The 13,568-nt window shown below is 53.5% G+C and overlaps 1 protein-coding gene across 2 annotated transcripts; it reads left to right on the top strand.

Moving 5' to 3' along the window:
* Nucleotides 1-2,410: 2,410 nt before the first annotated feature.
* ARHGAP39 (Rho GTPase activating protein 39) lies at nucleotides 2,411-13,198 on the top strand. Of its 2 annotated transcripts, XM_075141024.1 has the most exons (7): nucleotides 2,411-2,477; nucleotides 5,126-5,218; nucleotides 8,288-8,361; nucleotides 11,483-11,682; nucleotides 12,112-12,203; nucleotides 12,291-12,460; nucleotides 12,672-13,198. In XM_075141024.1, exons 1-7 carry the CDS (start codon nucleotides 2,453-2,455, stop codon nucleotides 12,864-12,866), a joined length of 849 nt encoding a protein of 282 aa, XP_074997125.1. In that variant the 5' UTR covers nucleotides 2,411-2,452; the 3' UTR covers nucleotides 12,867-13,198. The 2 variants fall into 2 exon arrangements, with proteins under 2 accessions (XP_074997125.1, XP_074997124.1); XM_075141023.1 differs by lacking the exons at nucleotides 2,411-2,477; nucleotides 5,126-5,218; nucleotides 8,288-8,361 and having other exon boundaries at nucleotides 10,224-11,682.
* The last annotated feature ends 370 nt before the right edge of the window (nucleotides 13,199-13,568 follow it).

Below are 13,568 nucleotides of genomic sequence, written 5' to 3'. Positions count from 1 at the left end.
ACTTGTTTGAAGAAGCAGAGGCTCAGTCATCTACCAGCAGCTCTGGTGGCTCTTTGGGTGGCTTCCTTGTCCCCTCCTGGACTTGCCACCTCCACATGGCCCTGGCTCTTTCCACCTTGGTCCCGCCTCCTGCTTTTCTTCTTCTGCTCCTCGCCTAAAGCCCAGCCCCCAGGCCGTGGCACTGCTGTGGTCACCTTCCGCACAGTCCTGCTTGGGGCCACCAACACGGTTCCCCCGCACATGGTGGGGACGGCAACGTCACCTCTGGATGGTGTGGCATGTCCTTCCCTGCCTGCCCACGAGTCACATCCCCAGGGCCACCGAGTCCAGGTGACGCTGGCCCGGCCATTGCACTTGCAGAAGAGGGAGCTGACGGACGATGAAGCCATGTTGGCTGGCTGCAGGACCAGGGAGCAGTCCATCCCAAGTGTCCTTGTTTGCCTTCCTCCATGCTGGTCATCAGCTGTTTAGGTGTCCCTCTACCTCCTGGGGTGATATCCATAAGCTGTGCTGGTTCCAGTAGTAGAAGGGCACTGGTCTGCAGGGGTACCCTTTGCCCTGCAGAGGTCCTTCCAGGCTGGGTGCTCTGCAGGTGAGGTTGGATCCTGGGCAGCTTGTGTCCCTCTGCACATGGGATGTAAAGAAAGAACGTCCATGTCGCTGATGGCTTGGAGGAGCCACCAGCCTCCTCCTGGGTATGTGGCAGCTGGAGAACCATGCTTGAACATGACTTTGGGGAGAGGGGATTATTTGGGGGACTGGATACAGGTGAGCATGTCCCCTCCCCGAAGGACTGGTGGAGCCCAAAGCCACTTGCCCTTTGCTTCTAATAGCCACCAGCTTCTTCTGTCCATGACTGCAAAGCTTGGGAGACCAGGGTGCCAGGCGCAAAGGGACTCCAGCATGTCGGCTTTTGCGTGGCTTCACTTATCCCTGCTGGTGCCCTCCCTCGTGTTGCCGATTGGTGCCACGACCCACCCTGGCTGCTGGCACCGGGCCGGCTCCACTTGCCCATGATGGGATTGAGGAGCAGCTCCTTGGAGAGGACGTAGCTTTTGGTGCGAGCATGGGGCGAGCTCTTAATTCTGCAACGGTTGGTTGGTTGGTTGGTTGGTTGGTTTGTTGGTTGGTTGGTTGGTTGATTGGTTTGTTGGTTGGTTGGTTGATTGGTTTGTTGGTTGGTTGGTTGATTGGTTTGTTGGTTGGTTGGTTGGTTGGTTTGTTGGTTGGTTCGTTGGTTGGTTGGTTGGTTGGTTGGTTTGTTGGTTCGTTGGTTTGTTGGTTGGTTTGTTGGTTGGTTGGTTGGTTGGCTTGTTGGTTGGTTGGTTGGTTTGTTGGTTGGTTGGTTGGTTTGTTGGTTGGTTGGTTGGTTGGTTGGTTGGTTGGTTGGTTGGTTGGTTTGTTGGTTGGTTCATTGGTTTGTTGGTTGGTTGGTTGGTTGGTTGGTTGGTTGGTTGGTTGGTTTGTTGGTTGGTTCGTTGGTTGGTTGGTTGGTTGGTTGGTTGGTTGGTTCGTTGGTTCGTTGGTTGGTTGGTTGATTGGTTTGTTGGTTCGTTCGTTGGTTGGTTGGTTGGTTGGTTCGTTGGTTTGTTGGTTGGTTCGTTGGTTTGTTGGTTGGTTGGTTGGTTGGTTGGTTGGTTGGTTGGTTCGTTGGTTGGTTGGTTGATTGGTTCGTTGGTTGGTTGGTTGGTTGGTTGGTTGGTTGGTTGGTTGGTTTGTTGGTTGGTTGGTTGGTTGGTTGGTTGGTTCGTTGGTTCGTTGGTTGGTTGGTTGGTTAGTTGATTGGTTTGTTGGGTGGTTGGTTTGTTGGGTGGTTGGGTGTTTGGTTGATTGGGTGGTTGGGTGGTTGGGTGGGTGGTTTGGCGGTGCGGCCATGCTGTTAGTAACATTAACTTGTCTGGCTGTTGTCCCCTAGTCGGAGGACCTCGGTGCCTGCGCCCAGTTCGAGAGCAGCAGACAGACCAGGAACATGATGCCTAGCGCCAGCTGTGTCTTCCCCACCTTCAACCTGCGGAAGCCCTCCTCGGAGACGGACATTGAGAACTGGGCCTCCAAGCACTTCAACAAGCACACCCAAGGGCTCTTCCGCAGGAAGGTGTCCATCGCCAACATGCTGGCCTGGAGCAGCGAGTCCATCAAGAAACCCATGATCATGACCAACGACCGCAACGTCAAGAAGGAGGCGTGCGAGATATTTAAACTGATTCAGATGTACATGGGGGACCGGCGGGCCAAGACGGACCAACTCAACGTGGCCTTGGAGATCGCCACCAAAGGCTGGAGCATGCAGGGTCTGAGAGACGAGCTCTACATCCAGCTGTGCCGGCAGACCACCGAGAACTTCCGTTACGAGAGTCTGGCCCGGGGCTGGGAGCTCATGGCCATTTGTTTGGCCTTTTTCCCACCCACTCCCAAATTTCATTCCTACCTAGAAGGATATATTTACAGGCACATGGATCCGGTGAATGACACCAAAGGTAAGAGAGAAACCGCTGCCCGGTGGCTTTTTGCCCCTGCTGACCTTGCAACCCGTTTATTTCTTATTATTTCGTTCCTTTCCCCTTCGTATTCGGGAGTCTCCTTGTTGAAAGGTGGGGCGAGGAACTCATCCAACAGCCCTCCCGGCCGGTGCAACCAGCGCGGTGGTGTCTTTACCGCCGGCGTTTCCTCCCCGGCGCACGGAAATCCAGCATGAGACCCACCACGAAATGAGCTTTGACACCTTTGCTGCGGGCTCAGCGGCACCTCCACTGCGGGTGGCCTTAAGCGAGAGTTCCCGGGACTTCTCCTGACCCGTGAGGACACCTTTAGAGGTCCCTTCCAACCCAAACCGTTCTATGATTTTGTGATTTCACCATCACCATCTCCAGATGATTCTTCTGGCTTCTCAAGTAGCTTTGGATCAAAAAAAAAACCCCACGCTGGAAGGGGAGCCAGCTTGATTCCCAGCTCCCGAGGTGGTTTTTGGTCATGGCAGAGAGAAGAGACATAAATTTTGGCTATTTGACCCCAAATGGGTGGGAATCGTAGGAGCCTCTCTCCCATCCTGGGCTCAGCTGTCCCCGCTCCTTCACCGCTGGTGCTGTCTCGCGGGTGATGGGATCCAGTCTGGCAGGGACGCGGGGATCGTGGGTGCTTGCCCTGAGTCTGGCAGGAGGAGATGCTGCCTGCTGGCCACCCACGGCACGGCTGGACGGTTGGGTGTCCCATGGATTGGTGCCATCTCGTGGTGGGTGAGGCAGAGACGGGGGTCCCGGGTGGGGATGGTCCCGGGTTTTCGCAGTTGGCCAGGCAGCCTTGGGAGACGGAGCTGGAATGGCTCCGGTTGGTTTTGGGTGCCCTTCGGCTCCTCAGTGCCACCGGTGTCACGTGGAGCCGTGGTGGATCTGCCCAGCTTGGGGAGAAGAGGAGATGGACCCAAGCGAGGTGTCCACGGGGTGGTTGAGGAAGCCCGAGATCATCCCCGAAGGCGGTGGGGCAGGACGGGCAGCCGGCTCCGGTGCGGGCGGGACGGGGCGGGGCGGGTGGAGAACCCCGCCCCGTGGTGGCACAGCGGGGGCTGGGAGGGCTGGGGGCTGCCCATGTCCCCCCCCACCCTGCCCGCAGCAGAGGTGTCGAGCTCATTTCATCGCCGTCGCCGCGCTCACGCTGGATTCGGCGCGCCGGCGGCAAAAACGGGCGCTCCGCCGGGAGAGGGTCGCCCCCCACCCCCCTCCAGCAGCCTGCGCTCAGCTCAGCTCCAGCCGTGCTCTGCCACCGGCCCCGCCAGCCGTCGCCCGATGGGGTTTTATTCTTTATTTTCATTTTCGGTTTTAGTTTTAGTTTTAGTTTCAGTTTTATTTCATTTTCATTTTATGTATTTTTTATTTTTATTTGCATTTCCATGTTAATTTTATTTATTTTCATTTGCATTTGCATTTTCTTTTCTATTTAATTATTTTTTATTTTCATGTATTTTTATTTTCTTTAATTTTTATTTACAGTTTTCATTTTCATTTTAGTTAATTTTTATTTGCATTTGCATTTGCATTTCTATTTTATTTAATTTATATTTTCATTTTCTTTTCTTTTTCTTTTATTTAAATTTTATTTTCATTTTTATTTTTATTGACTTTATGTTTATTTTCATTTTCATTTACTTTTATATAAATTTTATTTTCATTTTTATTTCTATTGACTTATTAATTTTCGTTTTCAATTTCATTTATTTATTTTTTTTATTTTCTTTTTTTTATTTCCATTTTCAATTTCATTTTTTATTTTTATTTTCATTTTTACTTTTATTTTCATTTTCGGTTTTTTTGTATTTTCATTTTCAATTTCATATTTTTTTTGTTTTCATTTTTTTATTTTCATTTTCAATTCCATTCATTTTTTATTTTTATTTTCTTTTTTTTTATTTTTATTTTATTTTCGTTTCCGTTTCAATTTTTGTTCTTATTTTCATTTTCGTTTTATTTTCCTTTTCAGTTTCATTTTTTATTTTTATTTTCATTTTTACTTTTATTTTCATTTTCGGTTTTTTTTTTATTTTTTCATTTCCATTTTCAATTTCATTTTTTATTTTTATTTTTATTTTTACTTTTATTTTCATTTTCTTTTTTTTTATTTTTTCATTTCCATTTTCAATTTCATTTTTTATTTTTATTTTCATTTTTACTTTTATTTTCATTTTCTTTTTTTTTTTTTTATTTTTTCATTTCCATTTTCAATTTCATTTTTTATTTTTATTTTCATTTTTACTTTTATTTTCATTTTCTTTTTTTTTTTTTTATTTTTTCATTTCCATTTTCAATTTCATTTTTTATTTTTATTTTCATTTTTACTTTTATTTTCATTTTCGGTTTTTTTGCATTTTCATTTTCAATTTCTTTTTTTTGTTGTTTTCATTTCTTTATTTTCATTTTCAATTTCATTCATTTTTTATTTTCTTTTTCATTTTTTTTTTTTTTTCATTTTCATTTCGATTTGATTTTCCTTTCCGTTTCCATTTTTGTTCTTATCCTCGTTTTCCTTTTATTTTCCTTTTCAGTTTCATTTCCATTTCCATTTTCACTTCCGCTTTCATGTTCATTTTCCCCTCCCCTTCCATTCCCTTGTCTTCATCGCTTTGTTTGTTTCCCAGTGACCCAGCACATTAAAGAAATCCTGGAAAGGACCAATAAGAAGAAGTCCAAATTGAGAAAGAAACCCAAGCCCTATATCGAAGAGCACGATGGTAGGGGCCGTGTCACCGCTCGCTTGGGGCTTCTTTCTCTCGGCCCTGGCCGCCCACCCCCCCGGCCCCGCCCTCGGCTCTGCTCGCTGCCGGACGCTCGGAGGGGCTGCGCTTGCCGGGGCGGGGGGCGGCGGGGCGGCACCCCCAACCTCCGGACGGCGTTCCGCCGGTTTCTGTCTATGTGGTGATAGGTGATGAAGAAGTCGGTGGAAATTATAGAAATGTATGGTAGAGACACGCTGGTTTATCGTTATAGGAAATCCGACATATAAATCGATAACATCATGCATTTATATATAACATTATATATACTGTATAAATATAGCGTCTACAAAGAGTTACAAATTAAATATCTCAGAATCTTGAGTATGAATAATGTAAATATCAAGTAAATAGATAAATGGAGAATATTATATATAATGTTATGGCTGAATATATATAGCATTATATATAACTTGATATAACATGTATAATATTGTATATAAATATTATATAATGCAATATTATATAATAATATAAATAACGTATAAGTATATGATATTATATATAATGTCATAGACAAATATATAATGTTATATACAATGCTAGCTGTAAATATATATTATTATATATAATGTTATAGACAAATATATAATGTTATATGCAATGCTAGCTGTAAATATATAATATTATATATAATGTTATAGACAATGCTAGCTATAAATATATAATATTATATATAATGTTATAGACAAATATATAATGTTATATACAATGCTAGCTGTAAATATATAATATTATATATAATGTTATAGACAATGCTAGCTATAAATATATAATATTATATATAATGTTATAGACAAATATATGTTATATACAATGCTAGCTATAAATATATAATATTATATCTAATGTTATAGACAAATATATAATGTTATATACAATGCTAGCTGTAAATATATATGTTATAGACAAATATATAATGTTATATACAATGCTAGCTATAAATATATAATATATATAATGTTATATACAATGCTACTGTAAATATATAAGATTATATATAATGTTATAGACCAATATATAATGTTCTATACAATGTTAGCTATAAATATATAATATTATCTATAACACTATATATAAATATATTATAGATAAATATATAAATTTCATAGTAATTAAGCAGAGGGGCAAGGTAGCAATTTAATTAAGCGGAGCCACTGAGAAGATGCCGATGGGTTTTCCCGGTGTTTGAGGGATGCCCCCGAGGTGGTCGCGAGCGCCCTCGGTGCCGCGGCCGTCACCGGTGGGGTGGGGGGGGACACGTGGGATGAGCCCCTTTTCCCGGCATCCCTCTGGGTTTTGGGGGGGGGGTTGCCGGGAACTCGCCGACCGGAGCGGGATGCCGGTGAAGGTTCGGTATGCCGGATGAAACCAAGTGGTTCCCGGCGCAAGATGAAGGACCTCAACCTGGAGGGCCAGCGGTGGTGGGGCTGGGACCTGGAGTTGGGGGGGTGGAGACACCCCAAGAAAAGGCTTTAACGTGAATTAAGGTCGCCGTTCAATATCTTCTTCAACGACGTAGAGGGTGGGATCAAGTGCACCCTCAGGAAGTTTGGAGATGACACCAAGCTGAGCGGTGGGGTTGACCCCACAAGCTGGAGAAGTGGGGTCCATGTGAACCTCATGAGGTTCAACCAGGCCAAGGGGAAGGTCCTGCACCCAGGTGAGGTGCAGGACAACCCCCGGTGTCCATACAGGCTGGGGGATGAAGGAATGGAGAGCGGAGAAGGACTTGGGGACACTGGTGGGTGACAAATGGGATATGAGCCAATCTTCTCCTGGGTTGCATCCAAAGAAGCAACCTGATCTAGATGGAGATGTCCCTGCTCATTGCAGGGGGGGTTGGACTGGATGACCTTCAAAGGTCCCGTCCGACCCAAACTATTCCATGATTCTATGAATGGGCACCAGATTTGAGGTCACCCGGTCCTGGACATCCCCCAACCCTCCTTTTTTGGGGTGGCTTCAGACCCCCCAACGCATCCATCAGCCCCCCCAGAGCCGAAAAACCATCAGAGAAACCTTTTGAAGACAACAGCATCTGGGACGGAGGGAAAAGTAGATGATCCCGATTCCCCAAGTTTGGTTTTAACCAAAAAGTGCCCGTTGGGGGGAGGTTGGGACGGCGAGCGGCTGCCGGCCACCAGCTCTTCTCCAGGAACCCTTTTTTCCCCTCTTTCGCACCAATATTAAATAGAAAAAGCACGTTTTTAGCTCCTGGACCGTTCTCACCAGCATAATGGGTTGAGGGATGCACTGGGACACGCGGCTCCGGTGGCACAAAAGCTGCGCCGACGGCAGGACCGGTGCTGGTGCCTTGGTTTCAAAGCTACCGAAGGCGAGAAGGTCCCAGATGATGGAATTTTTTGTTCAATTTGGCTACTTTTAGACTTTTAGAAGAATTTATGGGGCTTACCAGCATCTTCTGGGGTGGTCCAGAAGGTACCGCCGGGGTTCTTGGCTGGGGGATGTTGGAGCATCTCCCTTGGGATGAGCCCGTCGGCAGCTTGGGGGTGCTCCAAGGGTTGAGGGTGCCATCTCCTTGTTGAAGCACATCAGGAGGAGAGGACGGATGACACGGAGAGGGATGAGGGTGGGAGTGGTGGCATCAGGAGGGGGTGGACGCTGTGGGGGGGTGACAGCGGAACACATGGCCGCGGGGTGAAAAATCAGCCCCGAGAGCCGGAGGATGGAGCCGAAGGGGCTCCAAGGCTCCACCTTAGGTGGGTAGAAGGACGTGGCTTCTCCAAGGTCTGAGGCTCTTGGGGAGCGGGTTGAGTTATGGGGACACCCCCTGCAAAGTGGGGTGACTGCTGTCCGGGGTGGGGGGGTGGGGGACACCTCGTCCTCCTCAAACCGCCCCCCAAGAGTGGTGATGGAGCAGCACTGGGGGGGGACCCTGACACCCTCCTGGAACCAGGGTGGGCTTCACCCCCCAACTGGCAGGGGACAGACCCCACCCCCACCCCATGACGCCCCCCATGACCCGGGGCTGACCCCCCCCTCGCTCTCTGTTTTCTCTTGCAGGGGTGGCAATAAGCACTTACGCCAAGTACTGCTACAACAAGCTGCAGAAGGCAGCTCTGACGGGAGCCAAGAAGGTATCGTCCAACCGTTGGGCACGGGGAGGGCAGCGGTGGTGGGCCAGGAACAACCAAGGGGCTGCTGGAGTTTGGGGATGGGGTCTGGAGGAGGAGGAGGAGGGATGAAGTTGGAGAGCGCCGGGAATGGCGCGGCAGCTTGTGCCAGAGCCGTGGTGAGCACGCTCCGGGTATCTCCAGTGGGGTTTGCCCATCACTGCATCCCTGGGGACCTTCTGGGGCCCTTCTGGGGACCTTCTGGGGCCCTTCTGGGGACCGTCTGGGGACCTTCTGGGGACCTTCTGGGGGCCTTCTGGAGACCTTCTGGGGCCCTTCTGGAGACCTTCTGGGGACCTTCTGGGGACCTTCTGGGGACCTTCTGCATCCCTTCTGGGGCCCTTCTGGGGACCTTCTGGGGCCCTTCTGGAGACCTTCTGGGGTCCTTCTGGAGACCTTCTGGGGCCCTTCTGCATCCCTTCTCGAGACCTTCTGGGGCCCTTCTGGAGACCTTCTGGGGCCCTTCTGGGGATCCTCTGGAGACCTTCTGGGGACCTTCTGGGGACCTTCTGGGGCCCTTCTGGAGACCTTCTGGGGACCTTCTGGAGACCTTCTGGGGCCCTTCTGCATCCCTTCTGGGGCCCTTCTGGAGACTTTCTGGGGCCCTTCTGGGCCCTTCTGGAGATCCTCTGGAGTCCAGCAGGTCCTTCCCAAACCTCCCCATGACCAAGGGACCGCACAGGGATTAAGGAGATGATCCTGGGAACAAAAGCATCCCAAGGATTGAAAAGGAGGCTCCAGCAGCTCCCATCTCCCCAGCTTTTGGGCGGGGGGGGGGGGCTGCGCTGCCGGCCCCCGGCTCCTCCCAGCCCTCCATCACCGCGGCCGTCGCCGAGCCGGGGCCATCGCTGCCCTCAGGTCTATTTAATAAAACACCCCGGACAGGGCCTAATTTACAGCCTGGGAGGGTCTTCACGGCCACCACGGCTGCCTCAGTTTCCCCCTCCTCATTTCGTGGGGCTGGAGAAGAGATGGTGGGACCCCTCTCGGTGACGTCCCCCGAGAGAAGGGAGCGCGGCGGGAGGGGACGCGTCACTCGCCGGGCCCACCACGGGCTCATTGATGGCCGTGTCCTGCTGACCTCTGAGGGCAAAGGCAGGAGCGACTGAGGACCTGGACCCCACCAGCGGCTCGAGGCGCGGCCGGGGCGGCTCCTTCTGTCCCGACTCCGTCTGGACGGGAGACGCTGGGCTGGATCCAGCTGGTGGGGAGCTGCGTCCATCTCCTGCGTCCCACCACGCACGTGTCCGCTGCATCCATCTCCTCTTCTGCATCCCACCACGCACACATCAGCTGCACCCATCTCTTCTCCAGCCCACCACGCACTTCCGATGTGTCCATCTCCTCTTCTGCGTCCCACCGTGCACATGGCTGCTGTGTCCGTCCCTTCTGCTTCCCACCATGCATGTGGCCACTACATCCAGCTCCTCTTCTCCATCCCACTACGCACATCTGCTGTGTCCATCTCTTCTGCATCCACCATGCACGTGTTGGTTGCATCCATCCCTTCATCCCACCACGCACACGTCCACTGTGTCCATCTCCTCTTCTCCATCCCATCACACATACGTCCACTGCGTCTGTCTCCTCTTCTGTGTCCCACCATGCACACATCCACTGCGTCCATCTCCTCTCCTGCATCCCACCATGCGCACCTCCATTGCGTCCGTCTCCTGCATCCCACCACACACACATCCACTGTGTCCATCTCCTCTTCTCCATCCCACCACGCACATCCCGTGTCCATCTCCCCTTTTGCATCCCACCATGCACACCTCCATTGTGTCCATCTCCTGCATCCCACCACACACGTCAGCTGTGTCCATCTCTTCTCCAGCCCACCACGCACATCTGGTGTGTCCATCTCCTCTTCTGCATCCCACCATGCACATGGCTGCTCTGTCCATCCCTTCTGCTTCCCACCATGCATGTGGCCACTACGTCCATCTCCTCTTCTCCATCCCACCAGGCACGTCTGCTGTATCCATCTCTTCTGCATCCACCATGCACGTGTTGGTTGCATCCATCCCTTCATCCCACCACGCACACGTCCACTGTGTCCATCTCCTCTTCTCCATCCCACCACGCACATCCTGTGTCCATCTCCTCTTCTGCATCCCACCACGCACATCCTGTGTCCATCTCCTCTTCCTCATCCCACCATGCACATCCCATGTCCATCTCCTCTTCCTCATCCCACCACGCACATCCTGTGTCCATCTCTTCTCCATCCCACCACGCACATCCTGGGTCCATCTCCTCTTCTCCATCCCACCACGCACATCCTGGGTCCATCTCCTCTTCTCCATCCCACCACGCACATCCTGTGTCCATCTCCTCTTCTCCATCCCACCACGCACATCCTGTGTCCATCTCCTCTTCCTCATCCCACCACGCACACATCCATTGTGTGCATCTCCTGCATCCCACCACGCGCACGTCCGCTGCGTCCATCCCTTCTGCATCCCGCCATGAACCGCGCACATCTCCTGCGCGGCAGGAAGGACAGCAGTCCAGCCAAACCACCGGCCCAGGTGACCAAACCACCAGCCCAGCTGGAGAAGGAGCCCAGAGGATCTGGTGCCGGTGCTGGTGCCGATGCCCATGGTTCAAGCAGGCATGGATAAACCAACCACGGTGCCGGTGCTCTGCTTTCCGGAAGCATCCCAGAGCCGTGGCTCGTCCTCGTCCCTACACGGCTCGTTGGCGTAGATGCTCCAGCGTGACCACGGCCCCGCGGCAGAGCGTGGGGGTCCTACCAAGCACCGTGGGGAGAGTCCCCAGGGCTGGATTGGTTTTCGAATCAAGATGGTGGGTGGAGGCACCTGCCCACCGGTTGCGTTTGGGTGCTGAGCTTCTGGCACGTGGTGCCACTGGAGACCTTGGCCAAGTTGGCCGGAGTTCATCCGTGGCTCCATCCGTTGTCCATGCCCGTGCCTGTCTCCCACGCGATGGGCTCTGGACGCATCGCAACCAGCCGTGGAGCTCGGCCGTGGGGTTGGACTGGGTTGGCACGGCCGTCCCGGCTGCAGGGACACCGGCCGCAGCTCCTGACGGAGCCGGTGGCTTCTTTTGTCTCTCACAGGGCCTGAAGAAACCAAACATCGAGGAGATCCGCCACGCCAAGAACGCCGTCTTCAACCCTTCCATGTTCGGCAGCTCCCTGCAGGACATCATCAACATGCAGAAGGAGCGGTACCCCGACCGGCAGCTGCCCTGGGTGCAGACTCGCCTCTCCGAGGAGGTCCTGGCACTCAACGGGGACCAGACCGAGGGCATCTTCAGGTAAAACCACCTACGGCTGCGGGGAGACCCCCAGGAGATGGTGGCAGCCCGGACCTTCTCACGGGGGAAGCCGTAACGAGTCACCTCATTAGGAGGCAGCTGCCCCCCTCCCCGCATCTCCATGGGTGCCTTTCTCCTCCCGTGGAGCAGGGAGCAGCCCCCCAACTTCTCCTTGCTCCAAGGCCTTGGGGTTTTCTCCACGGCAGGGTCATGCCCGTTCTCTGGTGCCCACCAGAGTCATGTCGGGGTCTTGGGGTCTGCACGCAGCCCCACATGGCAGCAGGATGTCCCAAAATGGCTCCATCCCCAGCTGATGGCCCCTCTTGGCTCTCCTTGAGCCCCACATGCACCCAAGGGGGACCCCCAAAGCCCAGGGGGCAGATGGGTCCCCATCTCTTGCTTGGGGACCGACGTCTCTTCCCCCTGCAGAGTCCCCGGTGACATCGATGAGGTCAACGCGCTCAAGCTGCAGGTGGACCAGTGGAAGATCCCCACCGGCTTGGAGGACCCCCACGTCCCCGGTAGGAGCCCAGGGCACTGTGTGAGGTGCAGAATCAGGCCCTCCACCCACCAGGTCTCACATCTCCCCATCTTCTCCCCCGCTCCAGCCTCCCTGCTGAAGCTCTGGTACCGGGAGCTGGAGGAGCCGCTGATCCCCCACGAGTTTTACGAGCAGTGCATCACCCACTACGAGAACCCCGAGGCGGCCATCGCTGTCGTCCACTCTCTGCCCAGGATCAACAAAATGGTGCTGTGCTACCTCATCCGCTTCCTACAGGTACGGCCGGGGTGTCCTCCCCCCGCCCCCGGGGCTACCTCCCAGCCTGGTTGTCTCTCTGGAGGTGGCTTTGGGTTCCTCAGGTTGCTGTGGGGTTACCGACGTGGTGACCCCCCCCGACCCCATCTCATCCAAGAACCAGGAGGTCCACATGGACCCTCCACCCATCTCCCACCACCCCATCACCGTCGCCTTCCTCCTCCCACCCCAGGTGTTCGTGCAGCCGGCCAACGTGGCCGTCACCAAGATGGACGTCAATAACCTGGCCATGGTGATGGCCCCCAACTGCCTGCGCTGCCAATCGGACGACCCGCGGATCATCTTCGAGAACACCCGCAAGGAGATGTCCTTCATCCGGGTGCTCATCCAGCACCTCGACACCAGCTTCATGGAGGGCGTCCTATAGCAGCCGCCACCGAGTCCCCCCCCCTCCCCCGCCACGAGCCCCCTCCCCTCCGACCCCGCTCGGCCGAGGAGCACAAGCCGGACCCCACAGAAGGAGGTTGCTGGGTGGCTCGTCCCACCCTCCCTACGCCGCGGCACCCTGCCCGTCTCCGTGCCCCATCCCGACCCTCCGGCCGTCTCCCTGCCCACCTCTTCGCCGGTGGGAGGGATCGGTCGCTCTTGGGGGGTCCCCGGGGACGGCAGCACCCACAGAGCCGGCGAGGAGGTCCCGGCACCCCGGGGACCGGTGGCGTGTCCAGCCCGGGTGGCCGCGGGTGGCCGCGGGTGACGGCGTGAGGGAGGCTGGGCAGGGATGGGGGGAGTCCCCCGTCCCCGCCCCCCCATCTCCGTTGGGGTTGGGTGTCTGGCTGAGGGCAGAGCCGTGGGGCAGCCGTGGGGCAGCCGTGGGGCAGGGGGCACCTCCAGGGCTGGGAGAAGCCGCCGGTGCTGAGCTGAGCAGGCACCCGGAGAACGTGGCAGATGGGGGACCAGAGTGAGGAGCGTCCCAGTGCCAGGAGAGTCCCAGCTCGCAGGGAAGGAGACCGTGGGGTGCACCTCGCGGCGGAGGTGGGTGCTGGGTGGGCGTTGGGGGGCCCTTTGGGAGCTGCCGTGGCTCGTTGCGGCCGGTTGCCCATCCCGGGGTGCCGGGGCAGGCAGCACACCA

This window comes from Calonectris borealis, chromosome 2, assembly GCF_964195595.1.
Source record: "Calonectris borealis chromosome 2, bCalBor7.hap1.2, whole genome shotgun sequence".
Taxonomy (NCBI): domain Eukaryota; kingdom Metazoa; phylum Chordata; class Aves; order Procellariiformes; family Procellariidae; genus Calonectris; species Calonectris borealis.
This window is presented reverse-complemented; position numbering and strand designations above follow the sequence as displayed.